At 49.4% G+C, this 26,162-nt stretch overlaps 1 protein-coding gene across 2 annotated transcripts in view; it reads left to right on the forward strand.

Annotated features, from left to right (window-relative positions):
- Positions 1–26,162, forward strand: part of LOC140429187 (cadherin-related family member 2-like) — a 313,290-nt gene that overhangs the window by 58,516 nt on the left and 228,612 nt on the right. The window contains exons 4-8 of one of the 2 annotated variants that reach the window (XM_072515860.1): positions 608–750; positions 5,326–5,391; positions 9,767–9,856; positions 10,005–10,094; positions 10,230–10,346. In XM_072515860.1, the coding sequence (XP_072371961.1) occupies positions 608–750; positions 5,326–5,391; positions 9,767–9,856; positions 10,005–10,094; positions 10,230–10,346 (506 nt within the window). The remainder of the gene's footprint in view (positions 1–607; positions 751–5,325; positions 5,392–9,766; positions 9,857–10,004; positions 10,095–10,229; positions 10,347–26,162) is intronic. The other variant, XM_072515861.1, reaches the window with a different exon arrangement.

Raw genomic sequence — 26,162 nt, forward strand, 5'->3', positions numbered from 1 at the left:
CCCACCTAGGTACCACAATACCCCTAATATAGCCTACCATACTTCTATTACACCGAGCATTTATACTTAGCACCCTGAAAGGGTTAGGAACGAGTCTTCCATTTTGAATCTACGAATGAGAGGAAATTAATCTTACTTCACATAGGGTGTGATACTTATTAATATACTACACTTGGGATAATTTTACTGTTACGATCACTATCGTTGTCTCAGAATGGTGTAGCAATGGACAAGTAACTAACATATAGGCAAAAATAAACTATAATGTCAAATTTCTCAATTGTATATTTTTTGTCAATTATGTTCTTCTCATATCTGTCATTATTCCCAATTTCCTTACTTTCCTATTCCTTTTTTTTGAGTTGGAGTGGATTTTTTCCTTTCCGGTATCAATTAGAGGGTGTATGAATTCAGGATTTTTGTTCGGTTGTTCGAGGTTTCATTTTTATTTTCCTATTTTTTTGTACTGTTTTAGATGCTCATTATTTTCCTCGTCTTCAACCATTTCCACTATTGCAATAATCATTTCCTTTCTATCTCTTTTCTTTTCTCACCATCGATAGATACCTTATTGTCTATATACTGATATTTCATGTTTGCACCTCAGGTACATCTGTTTTCCGGATAGCAGCTGATGATAAAGATGGTGACCCGCTCTCGTATGGTCTGGAGGGAGAATTAGCATTGTTTTACTTCACAGTGAACAGCAGCAGCGGTGATGTTACTGTTAAAGAAGCTGTTGACAGAGAGGTTTGTGTGACTTTTTTATTAATTGCCTGCTTTTTCTTTTTATTTGCATTTAGCAACAGTCTGACAATGGAGATAACTGTAGCAAGGGCAGATTTTTCACATCTATTTATCTGTTCCCTGTTCCAGGTTGTCCTTTGACACACTGCTCACCTTTGTTCTCCCATTAACATGTTCTGATCTTTTAATGTGCCTCTATCAGCACCCTTCTTAATCATTATCTTCACCATTTAAATACCCTTTGTCTTTCTGTCCACAATATCTTTGTCGATCTCCACCTATCGCTCGCCCTCTATCAGGCCCCACTGCTCCACTCCCCCCCTCACAACAGTATAAACCTGACCCTATTTCCAGTTCTCCCCAGTTTTGACAAAGAGTCATCCAGACTCAAAACGTTATCTCCCATCTCTCTCCACAGATGCTGTCAGACCTGCTGAGATTGTACAGTATTTTCGGTAGCACAGCGTGACATGGTAGCACAGTGGTTAGCACAGTTGCTTCACAGCTCCAGGGTCCCAGGTTCGATTCCCGGCTTGGGTCGCTGTCTGTGCGGAGTCTGCACGTTCTCCCCGAGTCTGCGTGGGTTTCCTACGGGTGCTCCGGTTTCCTCCCACAGTCCAAAGACGTGCAGGTTAGGTGGATTGGCCATGCTAAATTGCCCTTAGTGTCCAAAATTGCCCTTAGTGTTGGGTGGGGTTACTGGGTTATGGGGGTAGGGTGGAGGTGTGGGCCTTGGGTAGGTTGCTCTTTCCAAGAGCCGGTGCAGACTCGATGGGCCGATTGGCCTCCTTCTGCACTGTAAATTCTATGATTCTATGACTTCCCACAGACAGTTTTACGCCTCTCCACTCTGAATTTTCCCTCGGGTCCCATCAACCTGCCAATCCAGTTCATACCCTCCCCAACAGAACTACAAACCTCCCCATGCGGATATTAGCCCCAGTCCTGTTAGGGAGTGACAGATCTTTCCTATACAGATACCACCTGCCCCAGAACCAGTCCCAATGCCTCAGAAATCTAAAGCCCTCTCTTACTCCATTTCTCCTGCCATGTATTAAACTGCTCAATCTTCCTATTCTTATCCTCACTGGCACGTGGCATTACAAGTAATCCTGAGATTACTGCTCTTGAGGTTCTGCTTCTTCATTCACTTCCTAACACCCTAAAATTTCGGGACTTCATCCCTTTTCCCATCTATGTCATTGGTCCCAATGTGAACCATATACTCTTGTTATGGACGCTTCCCAAAAGAATGCCCTGCAGTCTCTCTGTGATATCCTTGACCCTGACAACACACCATCCTAGAGACATGCCCATGGCCACAGAAATGCCTTTATACTCCTGTAACTATGGAATCCTGAGCATAATAGCACTCTTTCTCCTCCCCCCCTGTGCAACTGAGCTACCAATGATGTCATGAACCTATCTCTTGCTACGGTTCTCTGAGGAACCATTTCACTCACCAATATCCAAAATGGAAAAGCAATTAGAGAGTGAGATAGTCTCAGGGGATTCCTGCACTACCTGCCCATTTCTAGTAGGTACTGTGGCGTTCACCCATTCTCTTTCTGTCTGTGTACTTCTTAGCAGCGGTGTGACCACCTCTCTAAGCATGCTATTTATGTAATCCTGCACCTTGTGAATGCACCACAGTGACTCCAATGCCACTCAAGTTCCACAACCCAGAGCTCACATTTCTGCAGCTGGTGAGACTTCCTGTAGCTGTAGTCATTGAGGGCACTTTGCATTTGCACAACTTCCCACATCCCACAGGATGCACATTCTGCTTGACCGGGCTGCAGTGACATATCTTCAAATTTATAGAAAGTGTTTACTGCAGTTTCGTTCTGGAAAAATTTTCATTCACACTTTGAACTTCTACTTTTTACTCATGCTTACATTTCATCAATATAATCAAAATATTTTTGATCCCATTGTTGGGTAAATGAAAAGTTGGCTGTCCCTCGCAAATGCACACCTGCCCATCCTGACTCACAAAAAAATTTCAAATTATTAGCAATGACTTAGTTTATTGAGCTATTTCTAATCCTGAAACCACTTCCCAAATGGTTTGGCTGTCAGAGTTTCTCTGCTCAGGGTTCCAGTTGAGATTGCATCTGAACCCTGATAGTGCACTCAAAGCCAATCTGCATAGGTAAACATGGTACTGGTTGGTTCCAGGCAATTGGGTCTGTCCTTGACATCTGCAAGTTAAAATTGCAGTCAGCAGGGTTGAGATGGGAGCCGAGCAGATGTGCGCCCTGCTCCATTTTAACTGCCTCCACACTCTAACACAATCCGATTTCTGTACAGTGAGCGAGGTTCAAATTCTCCCAGTGACTCCCCAGTTGTCATAGGTAATTGCAACTCACTTTCAATTCCAGATTTTTGCTAATTGAATATAAAGTGCTCCTGTTGTGGCATTTGAATCCTGTCCCCAGTACATTAGCCTGGGCCTCTACATTACTAGCCCAGAGTAGTCTGTCTTCAATAGAGCAGAATGATGGGCCAAATGGCCTACTTCTGTTCCTACGTCTTATGGTCGTGGGCTACACATGTTACTGTCTGTCTTTAATACATGTTTGTCAAATGTCTGCAGTAGACCTTTCTTTGCAAACCTATGCTAATCCGATACTTCAAAGTAATTTTTTCCTAAATCCTTACTGTGGGCAAAGGGTCAACAAATTCTGAAATGTGACATCTCTCATCATCTTGTACAACTCTCGCAGCCCTCCCCGAAACCGTCTTTGATCTGCCGGAAAAAAAACCTCCAGTTTCATTCAACTCGCCTCAAAACTAAAACCCCTCATGCCTGTCACCATCTTAAAATGATTTTCCTGAAATAATTTTGAGTTATAAATTAAATTATCTTGTAGACATATCGTTTGTGTTGGCCAGACATGAAACCTTGAAAAATTAGCTGGCTAACAAAGATGTTAAGAGACATACCACCGCAAAGGTTTTGATGTTAATGCATGATTGTAACAAATCACATCTGGTAAAGTGTCCCAAGCAATAAATGTTAAGTCCTGGACCTTGTCCAGCACGTCAGAACAGCTGGTCTGCTTAACATTTATAACTTACCCACCGCTCTTAACATCCCTAAATTTAAGAGGATATGGTCGCTAAATATTGTCAGTACTGTGTAGTAAGGATAAGTAAGAATCCAGTTTAAACATTTGGCAATTGAACCACTGTTCCACCCCCTCCTTCGAACCTTGGCGGGGAGTGGCCTGTCTCAGACTGCGCCCCACCTGACTGGAAGCCAAGCCTGCAATTTAAGTTGGCCTCTGGGCAGGGAAACCTGTCAGTGTTGTCACACACTCACACACTCAATAAAGTTAAAACCTCAGGGAGCTGTGAGCTTGGCCAATCACTGGGAATACTAAAGTGGAACAGAAGGAATAATGTGGCTCGGCCACACTGGAGTCAGCTACCTAGGGCTGGTGGAGGAAAAGTAGTGATGACCAGAGAGCTTGTGTGTCTGAAGTGGACCTCAAATCATTTTTAAACATATTTCACATGTAACCCTTCCGCAAACAACTCCTGAACGTAGTCAACACCTCATTCCTGGCGAGATGGCCGGTGGTGCAGTATCGGGTGGGGGGAGGGTGGTATGCATCTTAAGTGGATTGGCTGGGCCATAAGACCATAAGACATTGGAGCAGAATTAGGCCACTCAGCCCATCGAGTCTGCTCCGCCATTCAGTCATGGCTGATATTTTTCTCATTCCCATTCTCCTGCCTTCTCCCCATGACCCCGATCCCCCTATTACTCAAGAACCTATCTATCTCTGCCTTAAAGACACTGAGTGACTTGGTCTCCACAGCCTTCTGCAGCAAAGTGATCCACAGATTCACCACATTCTGGCTGAAGAGATTCTTCCTCATCCCATTTTTAAAGGATCGTCCCTTCAGTCTGAGGCTGTGCCCTCGGATTCTAGTTTTTCCTACTGGTGGAAACATCCTCTCCACGTTCACTCCATCCAGGCCTCTCAGTATTCTGTAAGTTTCAATGAAATCGCCCCTCAAACTCCATCTGATACAGACCCAGAGTCCTCAACCGCTCCTCATATGACAAGTCCTTCATTCCGGGAATCATTCTTGTGAACCTCCTCTGGACCCTCTCCAAGGCCAACTTAGCGATAGGGCCAAAAACTGCTCACAGTACTCCAAATGGGATCTGACCAGAGCCTTATACAGCCTCAAAAGTACATCCTTGTGTTCTGGCCCTCTTGACATGAATGCTAACATTGCCACCATGTCTAGAAAAGTGATAGGTAAAGGCTGCAAATGGGATGGAAATTGGACAAGTTAAATGGGTGTGCGATTTGTCCTGCCATATTGTTTTCCCAGGTGGTGAAGTTGAAAATGTTTCAAATTACATTATATTTGTAACGCCGTGGTTAACACCTTTTTTGGGTGAAATTCCTCTTCACAATTTAATAGGATTAACGGCCTGGACCAACGCTACCAGCAGAAAAAATATATAGAAAATTACCGGCCATTCCAATGCACATATTCCACAGTGGAACCTTCAAGTACGTTATGATTAATAATGACATTGACTTTTTGCAGGTCTATGCAAATAGCAATGACCACTTCGGAATAATCATTACAGTTGGTGATGGGATAAATGCGTTGGTAAGTAACATCAACAGCACCTTTTACCTTTCATTCCACTTTGTGATTCAACCCCTCTGAAAGCTTTTATTCCGGGTCTCTAATTGAGCGTCGGTAGAGCTATTTCTGTGATATGTTTAAGACGACTGTACACATGAAGCTTCCAAATGACCAAAATTCCAACATAAAAGATCGGTCAACGGCTCAGAAGCGAGATTCCTTCGTGATCATTCATGGGATATCCAGTCATCCTTGCTTTCCTCTCCCAAGATTGCGGCAATTTCTGGCTGTTAAATCTGAGAAAATGGATGTGGAAGAATCATTTGTAGGCAAATAGAAAAATAGTTACATTATTTCCCTTTTGCTAATACACAAGTTGATTCAAAGTTTTCAAATTCTACTTGAACATCTGCTGTGGCTTATGTGGTAGCACCTTCATCTCTGAATGCCAAGGTTCTGGGTTCAAGTACAACGCAAGAACACAAGAGAGAAATGCAGGAATATGGTCCTTCAAGCCTGCCCCACCAGTCAATGCGATCACTGCTGAACTTCGGCTTCAACACCACTTTCCTGCCTGCTGCCCATAACCTTCGATTTACTGAGAAATCAAACATGTCTACCCAGCCTGAAATGTATTCAATGATGGAGCACCACGACCCTCTGGGGTAGATAATTCCAAAGATTCACAACCCTTTGAGTGAAATAATTTCCCGTCATCTCACTCCTAAATGATGAGCCCCTTATCTGGAGATTGTGCCCCCGTGACCAGATTCCCTGACCCGTGCTCAGTTTCTCATCATAGGACAATGTCCTTATCTCAGCGACAAATTTGCCGAACCTTCACTGTATCAGCTCCGATGCAAATCTTTTATTAAATGTGGATACCAAAACTGCACACACTACACCAAATGTGGGGCGCGATTCCCCGGCCGTAATGCGCCCGGTGCTGATCCCGCTATTCCCGGTGAATAGAAGGAGAACCACTAAACGGGGTTCATACCGGGCACCAAACCGATCGCGATGCTCCTGATCTGTGGCGCAATCTGGTTCACGCAGACTCGCCTATTTAAATGAGTCTTAGAACTATTTTAAGTATGTGCAGTCCGTTCGAGGCCGGAAATTCCCGGCCTCCCAGGATTCCCGGGTCCCACCGGTGCAGCGTGAGGCCGGAGCAAATCAGTACTGGTTTCCAAAAACGGAAACCACATGTGATGCCCAAGCCAGGGGCCTCGGAGGTCATTGGAGGTTAGGTGAATTGGCCATGCTAAATTGCTCTTAGTGTCGAAAAGAAAAGTTAGGTGGGGTTACGGGGATAGGGTGGAGGTGTGGGCTTAAAAATAGGGTGCTTTTTCGAAAGGCCAGTGCAGGCTCGATGGGCCAAATGGCCTCTTACTGCTCTGAAAATTCTATGATCTATCATCCATGTGTCCTCCCCACAGCTTACAATTCCACCGAGTTTTGTGGCATCAGCAAACTTACTCTCTGTCTCATTGTCTAAATCATTGATATAGGTTGTAAAGAGCTGAGGCCCCAGCACCGATCCCTATGACACTCCATTATTCGAAAAGGTCCCCTTTATGCCCACTGACTGCTTCCTATCTGTTGACCAATCCTCTATCCAAGCTAATATATTGCCTCCAACTCCATGCGCACTTACCTTGCCTATTAATCTTTTGCCTATTAATCAAAAGCCGTTTTGAAATCCAGGTATACTGCATACATGAAGAAAAATTCCAAGGGGGGGAAATCAGCATCCATGGTTAACTAAAAGAAAATTAAAGACGGTTTCAAACATAAAGTAAAGGTATATAATTGCGCAAAGACAGGTGGCAGGCCAGAAGACTGGACAGACTATAAAGAACAGCGAAGAATGACTGAAAGATTAATAAGGAGGGGACAATCAGAGTATGAGTGAGAGCTAGCTGGAACTATAAAGACGGATAGTAAGAGTTTCAATCGATACTTAAATAAGAAAAGTTAATAAATGTGCATTTGTCTGATAGAAAGTGAGTTGGGGAATTAATAATTGAAAATAAGGAGATGACAGATTAATTGGACAGTCATTTGACATTGGTGTTCATGATATAGGATATAAGTAGGGCAGCATGGTGGCGCAGTGGTTAGCACTGCTGCCTCACGACGCCGAGGTCCCAGGTTCGATCTCGGCTCTGGGTCACTGTCCGTGTGGAGTTTGCACATTCTCCCTTGTTTGCGTGGGTTTCACCCCCACAACCCAAAGATGTGCAGGTTAGGTAGATTGGTCACGCTAAATTGACGCTTAAGTGGAAAAAATGAATTGGGTATTAGAACAAGAACAAATAACAAAGAAAAGTACAGCACAGGAACAGGCCCTTCGGCCCTCCAAGCCTGTGCCGACCATGCTGCCCGTCTAAACTAAAATCTTCTACACTTCCTGGGTCTGTATCCCTCTATTCCCATCCTATTCATGTATTTGTCAAGATGCTCCTTAAATATCACTATCGTCCATGCTTCCACCGCCTTCCTCAGGCAGCGAGTTCCAGGCACCCACTACCCTCTGTGTAAAAAACGTGCCTTGTTCATCTCCTCTAAACCCAGCCCCTCGCACCTTAAACCTATGGCCCCTAGTAATTGACCCCTCTACCCATGGAAAAAGGGTTTTAAATTTCTAAATTTTCTAAATACTCTAAATTTTAAAAAAATGATATGGGATATAAGTATCATCCTAGTAATTCAGAAGGCTAGTAAAATGATAATGTTCACTGTGACAGGCATTGAGTATCAAAGTTGAGCTTCAGTTGAACAGGACACTGGTGACATCACATCTGGAGCACTGTGTTAGTCTTTGTATTTAAGGAAGGTTGTCTAATGAGGAAAGGTTGGACAGGCCAGACTTGCATTCACTGGAGTTTAGAAGAATAAGAGGTAACTTGGATCAAAACCTGCAGGTTTCTGAGGGGCATTGACAAGGTGGATGTGGAGAATATGTTTCCTCTTGTCAGAGAATCTATAACTAGGGGGTCACTGTTTATAAATAAAGGGTCACTCATTTAAGACAGAGATGAAGAGAAATGTTTTCTCTCAGAAGGTAGTGAGTCTTCAGAACTCTCTTCCTCAAAAGGCAGTGGAACAGAGTCTTTGAATATTTTTAAGGCGGAGCTATGTAGATTCTCGATAAACAAGTAGGCCAGAGATTATCGGGGGTAAATGGGTGGCTACCATCAGATCTGCCATGATCTTATTGAAAGGAGGAGCAGGCTTGAGGGGCTACTGGCCTCCACCTGCTCCTAATTTGTATGTTGTGGAAGGGAAATTAGCATAAACCAACTTAGAAGCATGCTGGGAAATGCTTGACTATAGTTCAACACTGCTTTTTAGCGAAAATAAGCAGGTCAGGTAACATAAACAAATTACTGCTTAATATTCTGGTCTCGGCCTTATTATAACACATTGTCCTCCAAAAGATAACAAAATGTGTACTCGAGTTGTTTTTAGCCAAGGGCAAGAACATACAAACTACGTATTTCATCTTGCGTACTTTCCAAGGTCTATTTAACATAAACATGCCTGTTTACTTCAAGCTGTTATTTCAGACTGTAAAGATATGCATTCTTCAATCGAATCTCAGAGTGCAGTGCACTGGCTTTGCAGCTAGAACACTCTCTCTCCGCAAATATATTTGTGTAAATAAATTTCCTTAAATCGAACCTAGAGGAATTTGTCTTTGTTATGATTTCCACAACAAATGGTCATATTGGCAAAAGATGCTGCTTCCAGGTTGTGGCTGCAAATATCTTAATGGAGTTGCTCAACATTTTCACACTGCAAAGAATGGCCTCAAACTCTGAGTGAATCCTTGTGGCAAGCTGGAGTCAGAGTCTCCCATGCTACCTGATAGTAACAAAAGTGTCCCTGTTTGGGTGGCCTACTCCTGCCCCTAATTTATGTATGTATGTATGTACATCTACTAATTCTACCAATCACCCTCAAAATGACAAACAAATTTCCCCACAGTAAAACCATGTTGACTTATTCTAATCATACCTTGCTTGTCGAAGCGCAGTGTTAAAACCTCCTTGACTTCCAGGACTTGAACACAAAAGCCAAGGCTGACACTCCAGTGCAGTGTTGGGGGAGCACTGCATTGTCTGAGGTCCTGTCTTTCTGAGGAAATGTTAATCTGAGGCCCCATCTACCTGCTCAGGTGAATGTAAAAGATCCCATAGCACTACTTTGAGAAAGAGCATATGGGCGGGGGTTATCCCTGGTATCCTGGACAATATTTCACCCTCAATCAACGTCACGTAATGGAACAAAGATATGTGCGATGTTCAAGACTTGGGTAAATCTGTTCGGTGTATTTTGGTTCACTGACTTTCCCTGTTTAACTATGAAGCCTTTATTTTACATTGCGCAGGTGAAAAAGACGTTGCATATCTACGTGGAAGACGTCAATGACAATGCGCCAGCATTTAAAGGGTTACCATATCGAGCTGATGTAGCAGAGGTAACCAGTTTCACATGTTGAACTGTATCGCTTTGAACTTGCTGCTCAAAATTACGGTCAATTACATGTTGTCAAAAATGACATAATAATGGTAAAATTGCTTCGAAGAACGTATTATTAAGAACACCCTTATTTACTTTTGGAGCAGAATGAAAATGTGGGAACAGAAATATTCAGAGTTTTTGCCGGAGACATTGATAGAGGCAATAATGGTTCTGTAAACTATGAAATTCTAGAGGTAATCACTATGCTTCCCTTTCTTTTCTCCTTTAATATTTATTTTTCTAATATATTAGAGCCAGTGCTTCATTTGGATTGTATTTCTGAAATGTATTTGGTGGATGTATTCTCTTAACATTTCTTGCTTTCTTAGCTTATACCGTCAGAGAACGCTGTATTATTTGAAATAGCCAAAAATGGCAGCATCTACCTGAAAGGTCAGCTGGATTTCTCTACAAACAGCATTTATCAGCTTCTTATCAAAGCACGGGTATGTAACAATTATGTAGATCACTTCAATAACTAAACAAAGCTTTGTTTTAAAAGTTTATTTGCACTTTGAAAAAAAAGGCTTGGATAAACTGAATATAACAGGTGAGGTTTCTGGAAATGATTAATGGCAAGGAGCAGATGGAACAGCTTGTCACCTGGCAGATAGCCCGTTCATTAAATCGGATAAGAGGAAATGCTCAGTAAAGGATTTCTAAGGCAGTCAAGCTGATCAAAAGCAAGATAAACATATGTTTATGCCCGTACTTGATAAGAGAAATCTGTAAGATGCTGGGTGAATGTTATTTGATCGGGTGGCACATTGGTTAGCACTGCTGCCTCACAGTGCCAGGGACCCGGGTTCGATTCCAGCCTTGGGTGACTGCCTGTGTGGAGTCTGCACGTTCTCCCCGTGTCTGCGTGGGTTTCCTCCGGGTGTTCCGATTTCCTCCCACAGTTCAAAGATGTGCAGGTTAGGTGGGGTTATGGAGATAGGGTGGAGGAGTGGGCCTAAGTAGAATCATATAATTTACAGTGCAGAAGAAGGCCATTCGGCCCATCGAGTCTGCACCAGCCCTTGGAAAGAGCAGGTAAGCCAACACCTCCATCTTATCCCAGTAATCCAGTAAACCCACCTAACCTTTTTGGGAACTAAGGGGCAATTATGGATGGCCAATCCACCTAACCTGCACATGTTTGGACTGTGGGGGGAAACCGGAGCACCCGGAGGAAACCCACGCAGACACGGGGTGAACGTGCAAACTCCACACAGTCACCCAGGCCAGAATTGAACTCGGGTCCCTGGAGCTCTGAGGCAGCAGTGCTAACCACTGTGCAACCGTGCTCTTTCAGAGGGTGGTGCAGACTCGATGGGCCAAATGGCCTACTTTTGCACAGTAGGGATTCTATGATTCTATTTGCTCCCTACTTTAAATCATCCTTTCCTAGGGCTCAAAATTGTGAAAGTTCTTACATCCATCAGAGAACATAGAACATGGAACAGTACAGCACAGTACAGGCCCTTCAGCCCACGATGTTGTGCTGACCATTTATCCTAATCTAAGATCAACCTAACCTACACCCCTTCAATTTACTGCTGTCCATGTGCCTGTCTAAGAGTCGCTTAAATGTCCCGAATGACTCTGACTCCACCACCTCTGCTGGCAGTGCATTCCACACACCCACCACTCTCTGTGTAAAGAACCTACCTCTGACATCTCCCATATAACTTCCTCCAATCACCTTAAAATTATGTCCCCTCATGACAGCCATTTCCACCCTGGGGAAAAGTCTCTGGCTATCCACTCTATCCATGCCTCTCATCATCTTGTACACCTCTATCAAGTCACCTCTCTGCCTTCTTCGCTCTAGTGAGAAAAGCCCTAGCTCCCTCAACCTTTCTTCATAAGACATGCTCTCCAGTCCAGGCAGCATCCTGGTAAATATCCTATGTACCCTCTCCAAAGCATCCACATCCTTCCTATAATGAGGAGACCAGAACTGGACACGATATTCCAAGTGTGGTCTAACTAGGGATTTATAAAGCTGCAGCAAAGCCTCGCGACTCTTAAACTCAATCCCCCTGTTAATGAAAGCCAACACACGCCTTCTTAACAACCCTATCAACCTGGGTGGCAACTTTGAGGGATCTATGTACGTGGACCCCCAAGATACCTCTGTTCCTCCACACTTCCAAGAATCCTGCCTGTAACCCTGTATTCAACATTCAAATTCGACCTTCCAAAATGAATCACTTCACATAGATCATAGATCATAGAATTTACAGTGCAGAAGGAGGCCATTCGGCCCATCGAGTCTGCACCGGCTCTTGGAAAGAGCACCCTACCGAGGCCCACACCACCCTATCCCCATAACCCAGTAACCCCACTCAACCAACCCTAAGGCCAATTTTGGACACTAAGGGCAATTTAGCATGGCCAATCCACCTAACCTGCACGTCTTTGGACTGTGAGAGGAAACCGGAGCACCCAGAGGAAACCCACGCACACATGGGGAGAACGTGCAGACTCCGCACAGACAGTGACCCAAGCCTGGAATCGAACCTGGGACCCTGGAGCTGTGAAGCAATTATGCTAACCACTATTCTACCGTGCTGCCCATTTATCAAGGTTGAGCTCCATCTGCCACTTCTCAGCCCAGCTCTGCATCCTGTTAATGTCCTGTTGTAACCTGCAACAACCCTCAACACTATCTACAACTCCCCCAACCTTCGTGTTATCGGCAAACTTACTAACTTACCCTTCCATTTCCTCATCCAAGTCATTTATAAACAACACAAAGAGCAGAGGTCCCAGAACAGATCCTTGCGGGACACCACTGGTCACCGACCTCCAGGCGGAATACTTTCCATCCACTACCACTCACTGTCTTCTTTTGGTCAGCCAGTTCTGTATCCAGACAGCCAAATTTCCCTGTATCCCGTGCCTCCTAACTTTCTGAATGAGCCTACCATGGGGAACCTTGTCAAATGCCTTACTGAAATCCATATACACCACATCCACTGCCCGACCTTCAACAATGTGTCTTTTATTTTTAAATGTTTTTATTCTCCATTTTCACATTTTCCTTTCAAAATTTACACCCCACCCACAAACAGTGAGCGGTAACAAATACAAAATCAATCCCCTTAACAATACCAATGATCCCATCCTCCCACCACCCCAAACAACGGCCCACCTGTCAATATATGCATCCAATAAAACAAACCCTCCCATGGTGGCAACAAAAAAAAACAAAGGAGAAAAAGAAAAAGGAATCCGGGGCCGCCCATGGTCACCATTGGCCTATAGAGTCCACTCCCCCTCCCCCCCTACACTCAACGCCATCCAGCCTCTGAAAGAGTACCGTACATGATACCCAAGAGTTGTACCCCCCCCCCCCCCCCCCAGTTTCCAACTCCTCCCGTCTACTGCCTCTTGTAAAACTCCTCCCCCCAACCTGGGTTCCTTTCCCCCCAACTTTCCACCCCGGCTAGACCACTCGGACCCTGTTCTGCCAGGCTCCGATGGCCGCAGCCCCTCCCCACCTCACTCCCGTTCACTTGCCGGCTTAAAGCGGCCAGCGTGGAGGCCCCCGCCCTGGTCCCTTTCCCCCTTGCCTGGCCCTAGGAAAGCCCAGAAATCCCCTTTTAGCACACAAACCCCGCATATCCACCTACACCCCAAAGAGCCCTCATTTCGAGTGAAAGTCCCATCACTTCCCTTGTCTAAATATATACAACATTGGCTCCTTTAGCCCGTACACCCGCACGCAGTGAAACAAAAAAGAAGAAAATACAGTCATGAGGTTACATCGGTGTAGCGCACAAAGACTCCGAGAGACGAATAGAGTGAAGTCGATGAGGCTTTATTAAGCATGACTGTTCCCCCGCAGTTCAGTAGTAGACTGACTGCGGGGGAGGACTCCTGGTACTTATACTCCGCCTTCAGGGCGGAGCTAGAGGTCAACGTCCAACCAGGACCCGGGATCTGTCAGCCAATGACATTCCGGCTTCACAGTCCCACATGACCCCTAATGCATACTACCACATTCACCCCTTGTTAAAATGAACCCGGCGGGGTGATGCTTCGCATGGTGGTAAGGGTTTACAAGGCTGGTCCTGGGAGGAAAACGTTCGCATGCTATTACAGTATGTACAAGGTTTTTCTTTTTTGTTTCGAACTATTTACAGTAATCGTCAGGAAAAAGACAAAATGTTCTCGTTAAAAGTCCACATTTTGTAGTGTTAGATCGACGCCACGAGTCGGTCGGGCGGTCTGGTTGCCCGTGTCGATCGCCTCGGCCCCGGTGGTGGTGGTGGTGCTTGTTCCGGTGTTGCCGTCTCCGGGAGCCTTATGGTTTCAGCTTGGGCTTCACTCCTGGTCGGGCCTGGGAGGAGGACCGATCCTCCTGGGAAGGGGGCGGTCGCGGGGTGCGGCGGTGGCAGGAAGGGGGTGATTGGTGTCGGGGGGTGTGTGTGTTGCCGGCGGGCGCCAGATCTCGCAGGGGGACCGTGTCCTGTCGGCCGTCGGGGTACTCCACGTAAGCGTACTGCGGGTTCGCGTGAAGGAGGTGAACCCTTTCGACCAACGGGTCCGACTTGTGCGCCCGCACATGTTTTCGGAGCAAGATGGGTCCTGGGGCCGCCAGCCAGGTCGGCAGCGACGTTCCAGAGGAGGACTTCCTGGGGAAGACAAGGAGGAGCTCATGAGGCGTTTGGTTAGTGCTAGTACAGAGTAGTGACCGGATGGAGTGGAGGGCGTCCGGGAGGACCTCCTGCCACCGTGAAACTGGGAGGTCCCTGGACCGTAGGGCCAGTAGGACGATCTTCCAGACCGTGCCGTTCTCCCTCTCTACTTGCCCGTTCCCCCGGGGGTTGTAGCTGGTCGTCCTGCTCGAGGCTATACCGTTGCTGAGCAGGAACTGGCGCAGCTCGTCGCTCATAAAGGAGGACCCCCTGTCGCTGGGGACGTATGCGGGGCAACCGAACAGTGTGAATATGGTGTTCAGGGCTTTAATGACTGTGGCCGCGGTCATGTCAGAGCAGGGGATGGCGAATGGGAAGCGGGAGTACTCGTCCACCACATTAAGGAAGTATATGTTGCGGTCGGTGGAGGGGAGGGGTCCTTTGAAATCCAGACTAAGGCGTTCAAAGGGGCGGGAAGCCTTAATCAGGTGCGCACCATCCGGCCTGAAAAAATGCGGTTTGCACTCTGCGCAGATGTGGCAGTTCCTTGTGACTGTACGGACCTCCTCTAAAGAGTATGGGAGGTTGCGGGACTTAATAAAGTGGTAGAACCGAGTGACCCCCTAATGGCAGAGGTCCTCGTGGAGGGTTTGGAGGCGGTTAATTTGTGCGTTGGCACATGTGCCGCGGGATAGGGCATCGGACGGCTCGTTCAGCTTTCCGGGACGATACAAGATCTCGTAGTTGAAGGTGGAGAGCTCGATCCTCCACCTTAAGATCTTGTCGTTTTTGATTTTGCCCCGCTGTGCATTATCGAACATGAAGGCTACCGACCGTTGGTCCGTGAGGAGAGTGAATCTCCTGCCGGCCAGGTAATGCCTCCAATGTCGCACCGTTTCCACTATGGCTTGGGCTTCCTTTTCCACTGAGGAGTGGCGGATTTCTGAAGCGTGGAGGGTTCGGGAGAAAAAGGCCACGGGTCTGCCCACTTGGTTAAGGGTGGCCGCTAGAGCTACATCGGAGGCGTCGCTCTCGACCTGGAAGGGGAGGGACTCGTCGATGGCGCGCATCGTGGCCTTTGCGATATCCGCTCTGATGCGGCTGAAGGCCTGGCAAGCCTCTGTCGACAGAGGGAAGGTCGTGGTCTGTATTAGGGGGCGGGCCTTGTCTGCGTACTGGTGGACCCACTGGGCATAGTATGAAAAGAACCCCAGGCAGCGTTTTAGGGCTTTTGAGCCGTGCGGGAGGGGAAATTCCATGAGGGCGCGCATACGTTCGGGGTCGGGGCCTATTATCCCATTGCGCACTACGTAGCCCAGGATGGCTAGCCGGTTTGTGCTAAAAACGCACTTGTCCTCGTTGTACGTGAGGTTCAAGGCTTTAGCGGTCTGGAGGAATTTTTGGAGGTTGGCGTCGTGGTCCTGCTGATCGTGGCCGCAGATGGTTACATTGTCGAGATACGGGAACGTGGCCCGTAACCCGTGTTGATCAACCATTCGGTCCATCTCTCGTTGGAAGACCGAGACCCCGTTTGTGACGCCAAATGGGACCCTTAGGAAATGGAATAATCGCCCGTCTGCCTCGAAGGCTGTGTACTTGCGGTCACTTGGGCGGATGGGGAGCTGATGGTAGGCGGACTTGAGGTCCACGGTGGAGAAGACCTTATATTGGGCAATCCGATTGACCATGTCGGATATGCGGGGGAGAGGGTACGCGTCTAGTTGTGTGTACCTGTTGATGGTCTGGCTATAGTCTATGACCATCCTTTGCTTCTCCCCTGTCTTTACTACTACCACCTGTGCTCTCCAGGGACTATTGCTGGCCTGGATTATGCCTTCCTTTAGTAGCCGCTGGGCTTCGGACCGAATGAAGGTCCGGTCCTGGGCGCTGTACCGTCTGCTCCTAGTGGCGACGGGTTTGCAATCCGGGGTGAGGTTTGCAAACAAGGGTGGGGGTTGCACCTTGAGGGTTGCAAAGCCGCAGATAGTGAGTGGGGGTATTGGGCCGCCGAATTTGAAGGTTAGGCTCTGTAGATTGCACTGGAAGTCTAATCCCAGTAATGTGGGGGCGCAGAGTTGGGGAAGGACGTAGAGCCTGTAGTTTTTGAACTCCCTCCCTTGCACCGTTAGGGTAACTATGCAGAAGCCTTTGATCTGTACGGAATAGGATCCTGCAGCTAGGGAAATCTTTTGTGCGCTGGGATGGATGGTCAAAGAACAGCGTCTTACCGTGTCGGGGTGGATAAAGCTCTCCGTGCTCCCGGAGTCGACCAGGCATGGTGTCTCGTGCCCGTTTATCAGCACCGTTGTCGTCGTCGTCTGGAGCGTCCGGGGCCGTGCTTGGTCCAGCGTCATTGAAGCCAGACGTGGTTGTAATGGTTGAGCGTCTTCTTCGAACCCCGTGGAGCCGTCGACACTGGGGTCCGTTGTTGCCGTCCAAGATGGCGTCGGGGATGAACAAGATGGCTGCCCCCATACATCGCACATGGCTGGGGGGTCACAAGATGGCGGCAGGGGTGGACAAAATGGCCACCCCCATGCGTCGCACAGGTCTGGGGTGGTCCAAGATGGCGGCGCCCTTCTTCCCCTCGTGGTGGCCGGGACCCAAAATGGCGGCGCCTGCGGGTCGCACATGGGGCGCTGGGGGGGTTTGGGGAACGTTAGAGACGCGCAGAACTCCCTCTTCTCCGGGGAGAGCGGTGGTCGGGACCCAAAGTGGTAGCGCCGGCGGGTCAGACATGGGGCGCGGGGGGGGGGGGGGGTTGGGGAGCGTAAACGGCGTGCAGGGCTCCCTGTTCTCCGGGGAGAGCGGTGGTCGGGACCCAGAGTGGTAGCGCCGGCGGGTCATACATGGGGCGCTGGGGGGGGGTTGGGGAGCGTAAACGGCGTGCAGGGCTCCCTGTTCTCCCGGGACAGCGGCGACCTCGCGGGACCGGCACACAGCCGCGAAATGGCCCTTTTTCCCGCAGCTCTTACAGATCGCTGCGCGGGCCGGGCAGCGCTGCCGGGGGTGTTTCGCTTGGCCGCAGAAATAGCAGCGGGCTCCCCCGGAGTGGCTTGGCGTTTGAACCGCGCAAGCCTGTGGGGTGTCCGGGGGGTGGGGTGGGTTTGTCGCGACGGGTGCGTACGGAGCCCAATGGGCTGCCTCGCGGGTATTTCGCGCGGCCACGTCTAGAGAGGCTGCTAGGGCCCGTGCCTGTGAGAGTCCTAGCGACTCTTTTTCTAGAAGTCTTTGGCGGATTTGGGAGGAGTTCATACCTGCCACAAAAGCATCGCGCATTAACATGTCTGTGTGTTCATTTGCGTTCACCGGCGGGCAGCTGCAGGCCCGTCCCAAAATTAGTAGCGCGGCGTAGAATTCATCTATCGATTCTCCGGGACTTTGCCGTCTCGTTGCGAGTTGATAGCGAGCGTAGATCTGGTTCACTGGGCGAACATAGAGACTTTTTAGTGCTGCGAACGCCGTCTGGAAATCCTCTGCGTCTTCGATGAGGGAGAAAATCTCCGTGCTTAACCTCGAGTACAGGACCTGTAGTTTTTGGTCTTCTGTGACCCGGCCGGTGGCCGTTCTGAGGTAGGCCTCGAAACAAGTCTGCCAGTGCTTGAAAGCTGCTGCTGCGTTCACTGCGTGGGGGCTGATCCTCAGGCATTCCGGGATGATCCTGAGCTCCATAGTCCTTTAGTCACGCTTAATAAATTGTAGCGCACAAAGACTCCGAGAGACGAATAGAGTGAAGTCGATGAGGCTTTATTAAGCGTGACTGTTCCCCCGCAGTTCAGTAGTAGACTGCCTGCGGGGGAGGACTCCTGGTACTTATACTCCCCCTTCAGGGCGGAGCTAGAGGTCAACGTCCAACCAGGACCCGGGATCTGTCAGCCAATGACATCACGGCTTCACAGTCCCACATGACCCCTAATGCATACTACCACAATCGGCACATGGTCATTTCTCAATTTATCAGTTCTGCCACAGTCCTTCTGCCTTCGCAAACTCCTCCACTGCTTCCGCTGTTCCAAAATAAAAGTCTCTGAGCTTGTAAGTCACCCTCAGCTTCGCTGGATATACAATGCCGCACTGCACCTTGCTAATGTACAGTGCCCTCTTCACCCGGTTGAAGGCAGCCCTCCTCCTCACCAGCTCCACCGTAAAGTCCTGGTGTACACGTATACCAGCTCCAGCCCACTGCACCACCCGCTTCTGCTTGGCCCAGCTCAGGACCTTATCCTTCACACTGTACCGATGGAAGCACAGAGTCACTACCCTTGGTGGCTCACTCGCCTTTGGTACAGGCCTCCACGACCGATGAGCCCGATCCAGTTCATATCGGGAGGGGTCCTTCCCCTCCCCCAATAGTTTCGCCAGCATCGCGGCAAAATACTCAGTCGGCCTCGGTCCTTCAACTCCTTCGGGCAGCCCCACAATCCTCAAATTCTGTCGCCTGGATCTGTTTTCCAGGGCTTCCATTTTTCCTCGCAGATCCTTGTTAATGTCCATCACCTTCCGCATCTCCTCCCCCATCGAGGCAAGTTGATCACCGTGCTGCAATAATGTCTCCTCCACTTCCTTCAGCGCCTCCCCTTGCTCTCGCACCTCCGCCACTGCGCTCGCCACCTCCGTCCTCACCGGGGAAACCGCCTCCTCCACCAGCACACTCAAAACCTCTCTCATCTCCTTCCTCATTGTCTCCATGTATTTTGTAAACTGCCTTTCGAATTCCGCAGCCATCACCTTAGTTATTTCTTCAGCCGTAGGCAATGTGGCCTCCCCTGGTGCTCCAGCCTCCATTTTCCTTGGTGACCCCGCGGTGACCTTTCCACTCCCTGACGGACCTTCAGCTGTTTTCCTTACGGACGTTCTTTTGCTCACCCTCGACATTTTTCTTCACTGTGCCTTCACTCTGCCGCCTCTGTGCCTTCTCCCTGCTTTTGGCGCCTCCGTGGACCCCTAAAGCCCCGAAAATGCCGTTCCCGAATGGGAGCCCTCTATTGTGTGGCCGCCTCCCGCCCGCTATCACCGGAAGTCTTCATCAATGTGTCTTGTCACATCCTCAAAGAATTCAATGAGGCTTGTGAGGCATGACCTGCCGCTCACAAAGCCATGCTGACTATCTTTAATCATACTATGTTTTTCTAAATAATCATAAATCCTAATAATCATAAATCCTATCTCCTTTCCAATATTTTGCACAGACGTAAGACTGATGGGTCTGTAATTCTCAGGGATTTCCCTATTCCCTTTCTTGAACAGGGGAACAACATTTGCCTCCCTCCAATCATCCGGTACTACTCCAGTGGAGAGTGAGGACCCAAAGATCATCGCCAACGGTGCAGCAATCTCCTCCCTTGCTTTCCGTAGTAACCTTGAGTCTCTCCTGTCAGGCCCAGGGGGCTTATCTATCCTGATGCTTTCCAAAATTTCCAGCACATCCTCCTTCTTAATATCAACCTGTTTGAGTCTATTAACCTGGTTCACACTGTTCTCATGAGCAACAAGGTCCCTCTCTCTAGTGAATACTGAAGCAAAATATTCATTTAGGGCCTCCCCCAACTCTTCAGACTCTAGGCACAAGTTCCCTCCACTATCCCTGATTAGCCCTTCTCTCACTCTGATCATCCTCTTATTTCTCACATAAGTGTAGAACGCCTTGGGGCTTTCCCTAATCCTTCCCACCAGGGCTTTTTCATGCCCTCTTCTAGATCTCCTCAGTCCATTTTTGAGTTCCTTCCTGGCTACCTTGTAACCCTCTAGAGCCGAGTCAGATCCTTGCATCCTCAACCTTACGTAAGCTTTCTTCTTCCTCTTGACTAGAAGCTCCACTTCTCTTGTCATCCAAGGCTCCTTCACCTTACCATTCCTTCCTTGTCTCAGTGGGTCAAAACTATCCAGCACTCGCAGCAAGTGCTCCTTAAACAACCCCCCCCATTACTGTTGTGCATTTCCCCAAGAACAATTGTTCCCACTTTATGCTCCTCAGCTCCTGTCTAATAGCACTATAATTTCCTCTCCACCAATTAAATACCTTCCCACACTGTCTGTTTCTATTCCTCTCCATTACTGTCGTAAAGGTCAAGAAGTTGTGGTCACTGTCACCGAAATGCTCTCCCACCGAGACATCTGACACCTGGCCTGGTTCGTTGCCGAGCACCAAGTCCAATATGGCCTCCCCACTAGTCGGCCTATCAACACATTGAGTCAGGAATCCTTCCTGTACCCACCTGACAAAATCTGCTCCATCCAAACCATTTGCAGTAAGGAGGGGCAAAATTCTCCGTAATCGGCGCGATGTTCGCCGACCGGCGCCAAAAACGGCGCAAATCAGTCCGGCATCGCGCCGCCCCAAAGGTGCGGACTCCTCCGCATCTTGAGCGGCCGAGCCCTAACCTTGAGGGGCTAGGCCCGCGCCGGACTGATTTCCGCCCCGCCAGCTGGCGAGAAAGGCCTTTGGTGCCCCGCCAGCTGGCGCGTAAATAACATTGCCAGGCGGCGCATGCGCGGGAACGTCAGCGGCCGCTCACGGCATCCCCGCACATGCGCAGTGGAGACCATGGCAAAGGCGGAAGGAAAAGAGTGCCCCCACGGCACAGGCCCGCCCGCGGATCGGTGGGACCCCGGAGCCCGCCCGCGCCGCCTTGTCCTGCCGGTAAGAGAGGTGGTTTAATCCACGCCGGCGGGACAGGCATTCCAGCAGCGGGGCTTCGGCCCATCCGTGCCGGAGAATCGCCGGGGGGGAGCCCGCCAACCGGCGCGGTGCGAATCCCGCCCCCGCCGAATCTCCGGTGCCGGAGAATTCGGCAACTGGTGGGGGCGGGATTCACGCCAGCCCCCGGCAATTCTCCGACCCGGCGGGGGTTCGGAGAATCCCGCCCGAGGTACCAGTCAATATTAGGGAAGTTGAAGTCATCCATGACAACAACTCTGTTACTTCTGCCCCTTTCCAAGGTCTGCCGCCAATCTGTTCCTCTATCTCTCTGCTGCTATTGGGGGTGTTGCTCTTTTTAGCCTTAGTTTATTAGCTCTGATTATGTCACCTTTGCTCACGAGTCGCCAGGTATCTTTCTGATACCGCCACGTGGTTCAAGCTCAAGTTATGATTAATAAGTCAGCATACTGCTTAGTAAGATTGAAATCAACGGTCATTTATGATATACAACAAGTAATGTTTATACAATAATCCTACTATCTATATAATAAACCTATCACTACTGGCCAATACTTAACTTTAGGAAGAACCCACCAGATCAGGGAAACGAATGGCTTATCGAATCGGATCTGGCCCGTGGGATTCAAAAGGCTGATACAGGTCGATGGCTAGGAGTCTTTATCGGATAGCGATCACTGGATTCAAACTTACAGTTGCTGGTTGATGTTCTTGCGAAGGTCTCGAGCAGGCGAAGAAGGGAGAGAGAGAGAGATCTGAACTTGGCCCCTCACTTTATAGGGCCCAGGGGCTTCCCGCCTCTCGGGGCGGCCCTTGACCCTGAGTCCCAAGTGATTGGACTTGTTCCCAATCACTGGGTTCGATACGTCCAATTGCGAGGCGATTCCCCGATCGGGAGGTGGTCGTTCACCTGCCTTTGTTTTGGCCACTGCAGGCGCCGACAGGTCTGGCCCGGTATTCAATTGCTAATATGTTGCAATTGTTCCCGGGGATAGCCGATTAAACTGCAGATATCTGGGTTGATGGGCTGTTAATAGTCCTGAGTATCGATCTGGGCCACTTCCCCAGAGCCGAATATGATATTCTGCCTGCAGCTGTCCGTTTGTGTCCTGTTGCCTGCTTTTCCCATCAGCCTTTTCGGTTAGCCATTTTAAATCGGGTTTTGGCCAAATTAATAGGGAAGCAGCCATTTTACGTGGCTACAGGGGGGGTCTACAGGAAACTCCCAATAAAGTGACTGCTCCTTTCTTGTTTCTGGCTTCCATCCATACTGACTCAGTAGACAAACCCGCCTCAACTACCTCCTTTTCTGCAGCTGTGATGCACTCTCTAATTAACAGTGCCACTCCCCCTCCTCTTTTACCTCCCTCCCTATTCTTCTGAAAACATCTGAACCCCGGAACATCTAACAACCATTCCTGCCCCTGTGAAATCCATGTCTCCATATTGGCCACAACATCGTAGTTCCAAGTACTGATCCATGCTCTAGGTTAATCTCCCTCATTCCTGACACTCCTTGCATTGAAACAGACGCACTTTAACCCATTCCACTGAATGCAACTTTGCCCTATCAAGTGTCTATCCTTCCTCACAGACTTGCTGCATACTATTTCTGCCTGTTCAACAGCTACCCTATCCTCTGATCCATAGCTCTGGTTCCCATCCCCCTGCCAAACTAGTTTAAACCCTCCCGAAGAGCTCTAGCAAACCTCCCACCCAGGATATTGGTGCCCCTCCATTTTAGGTCCAATCCGTCCTTCATGTACAGGTCCCACCTTCCCCAGAAGATATCCCAATGATCCACATATCTGAAGCCTTCCCTCCTGCACCAGCCCTGTAGCCACGTGTTCAGCTGCACTCGCTCTCTGTTCCTTGCCTCACTTGCACGTGGCACCGGTAGCAATCCTGAGATCGCTCAGCCTACCCCTTCCTCCACCTATTCACAGGCTTTAAAAACTCACTTTTACTTTCACCCAAATATCGTGGGCTGGATTTTACAGCCCCTCTCCCATCTGTTTGGAGGCATTGGGAAGAAGGCTCATTAAACGTAGCACTTGGCCTTCCTTACTACTCCCGATCAACTGTACAGGGGGGATGGGGCGGTGGAGGCAGTGGATGACCAGCCCACCCAGTGACCACAACTCCTTGACCTTTACCATAGTAATGGAGAGGAATAGAATCTGACAGTGTGGGAAGGTATTTAATTGGTGGAGGGGAAATTATTGTGCTATTAAGGTACCTAATTAATGGTCACTGGGTGCCTCACCCTGCCTCCGCCTCCAGTTTATCTGTGGCAGTGGGGAGGAGTGGGGGGAATGGGGGCCATGCCATGTGGGAAGTCCTACTGCTTTTAATGGGTGAGCTGGTATCACACAACTGGGGCCGAACATCCTTTGAATGCCCCTGTGCTCCAAGATCATATTTAACTCTCTACCCCTGACCTCTCACCTCCTGACCACCCATCTCACCCATCCCCCTTGATGGGGTCTGCCTGCCGATACCCACACAGTAGCACAGTGGTTAGCATTGTTGCTTCAGATCGGCAGGGTCCTAGGTTTGATTCTCGGCTTGGGACACTGTCTGTGCGGAGTCTGCGCGTTCTCCCCATGCCTTCGTGGGTTTCCTCCGGGTGCTCCGGTTTCCTCCCACAAGTCCCAAAAGACGTGTTTGTTAAGTGAATTGGACATTCTGAATTCTACCTCCGTGTACCCGAACAGGCGCCGGAGTGTGGCGACTAGGGGCCTTTCACAATACCTTCATTGCAGTGTTAATGTAAGCCTACTTGTGACAATAACAAAGATCATACCCTGGACTTACCTGAGGTCTGGCTCCATAACCTCCTCCTGTTTGGGAACTGCCTGCAGTCCCAGCAGTGACCTCGAAGATGATGCTATTGGGTCTACAGAGCTGGCGGCCAATCAGATTGGCTGGACTTTCCTCCCCAGATGGGGCTGTGGAGGTGTCAACCTGAGTCAATGAACACCCCGCCGAGCGTACAATGGCTGCTGAGTACCTGACTTGTTTGTGGGTGGGCTCCCAACTGACATTTTAATCGGAGGTGGGGGGGGGAATTATCACACCCTGCAAAATCCAGCCCCTTGCCTACCTTATTCTACCCTGTAAGCCTTAGTTTTTTGACCAGGTTTTCCACAAAGTACAAAGAAACAGCCTTTCATTCATGGACAGAGTGTAGGACCATCAATATGATGCAAGGCAGGTTGAGGTAACATCAATCAAAGGCTTCATTGAGCAGAACCTGTTCCCCAGCAGCTCGGTTACAGAATGCAGCTGCTGGGAGAAACCTGGGTTCTTATACCGGCATTTCTGGGTGGAGCCCAGTAGACGGCAGATCCTATCAGGACCCAGTATCTATCTACCAATAGCCTGTCGGCATCATGGTGTACCGTATTACCCCTAATACATACCACCACATTCACCCCTTGTTAAAAAGGAACCCGGCGGGATGGTGGGTCGCATGGTGGTAGGGGTTTAAAGGGTCGGTAGTGTGCCGTAACTATGAACTGTATACAAGAATGCCGCTTTAACTGGGCCAAACAGGGTCGGCATTGTGCCATAACTATAAACTATATACAATAATGCCACTTTACTGGGCTACTGAAACATTGACATGACTTAAAGCGATTCGATGAACCGGGTGGGTGCCCTGGTCGTCCTTTCCGATCGTCTCAGACCGGGTGGTGGTGATGGTACCGACTCGAGTCCTGTCGTTTCTGGGAGCGTAGCGCTGTCCGCTGTTTCCTTACTCCTGGGTGGGCCTGGGAGGAGAACCGATCCCTCTGGGAAGGGATTGGCTGCGGGATGTGCCGGCGGGAGTGAGGGGGTGATTGGTGTTGGGGGGGTATGGGTAGCTCCGGTGGGCGCCAGGTCCCACAGGGAGACCGTTTCCTGTCGGCCATCGGGGTACGCCACGGAGGCATATTGCGGGTTCGCATGGAGGAGCTGCACCCTTTCCACCAACGGGTCTGATTTGTGCGCCCGCACATGTTTCCGGAGCAGGATGGGTCCCGGGGCTGCCAGCCAGGTCGGAAGTGGCATTCCAGAGGAGGACTTCCCAGGGAAAACAAGGAAGTGTTCGTGCGGCGTTTGGTTTGTGGTGGTGCACAGCAGGGACCGGATAGAGTGAAGGGCTTCCGGGAGGACTTCCTGCCAGCGGGAAATTGGGAGACTCCTAGACCGGAGGGCCAGTAGGACGGCATTCCAAACCGTTCCATTCTCCCTTTCTACCTGCCCGTTCCCCCAGGGGTTGTAACTGGTCGTCCTGCTCGAGGCTATGCCCTTGCTGAGCAGGAATTGATGCAGTTCGTCACTCATGAAGGAGGACCCCCTATCGCTATGGATGTAGGCGGGGAAACCGAACAGTGTAAAAACGTGCCGAGGGCTTTAATGACTGTGGCCGCGGTAATGTCGGGGCAGGGGATGGCGAAGGGGAAACGGGAGTATTCGTCAACGACGTTCAGAAAGTACGTGTTGCGATCGGTGGAGGGGAGGGGGCCTTTGAAATCCAAACTGAGGCGGTCAAAGAGTCGGGAGGCCTTTATCAGGTGTGCGCAATCTGGCCTGAAAAAGTGCGGTTTGCACTCTGCGCAGATCTGGCAGTTCCTGGTGATAGTTCGGACCTCCTCGACGGAGTGATGGAGGTTGCGGGACTTGAGGAAATGGTAGAAACGAGTGACCCCCGGATGGCAGAGGTCCTCGTGGAGGGCTTGTAGACGGTCCACTTGTGCGTTGGCACATGTGCCGCGAGGTAGGGCATCGGACGGCTTGATCAGCTTTCCGGGATGATACAAGATCTCATAATTATAGGTGGAGAGTTCGATCCTCCACCGCAAGATCTTGTCGTTCTTGATCTTGCCCCACTGTGCATTATCGAACATGAAGGCAACCGACCGTTGGTCAGTGAGGAGAGTGAATCTCCTGCCGGCCAGGTAATGCCTCCAATGTCGCACAGCTTC

This window comes from Scyliorhinus torazame, chromosome 9 (genome assembly GCF_047496885.1).
Source record: "Scyliorhinus torazame isolate Kashiwa2021f chromosome 9, sScyTor2.1, whole genome shotgun sequence".
Lineage (NCBI taxonomy): Eukaryota > Metazoa > Chordata > Chondrichthyes > Carcharhiniformes > Scyliorhinidae > Scyliorhinus > Scyliorhinus torazame.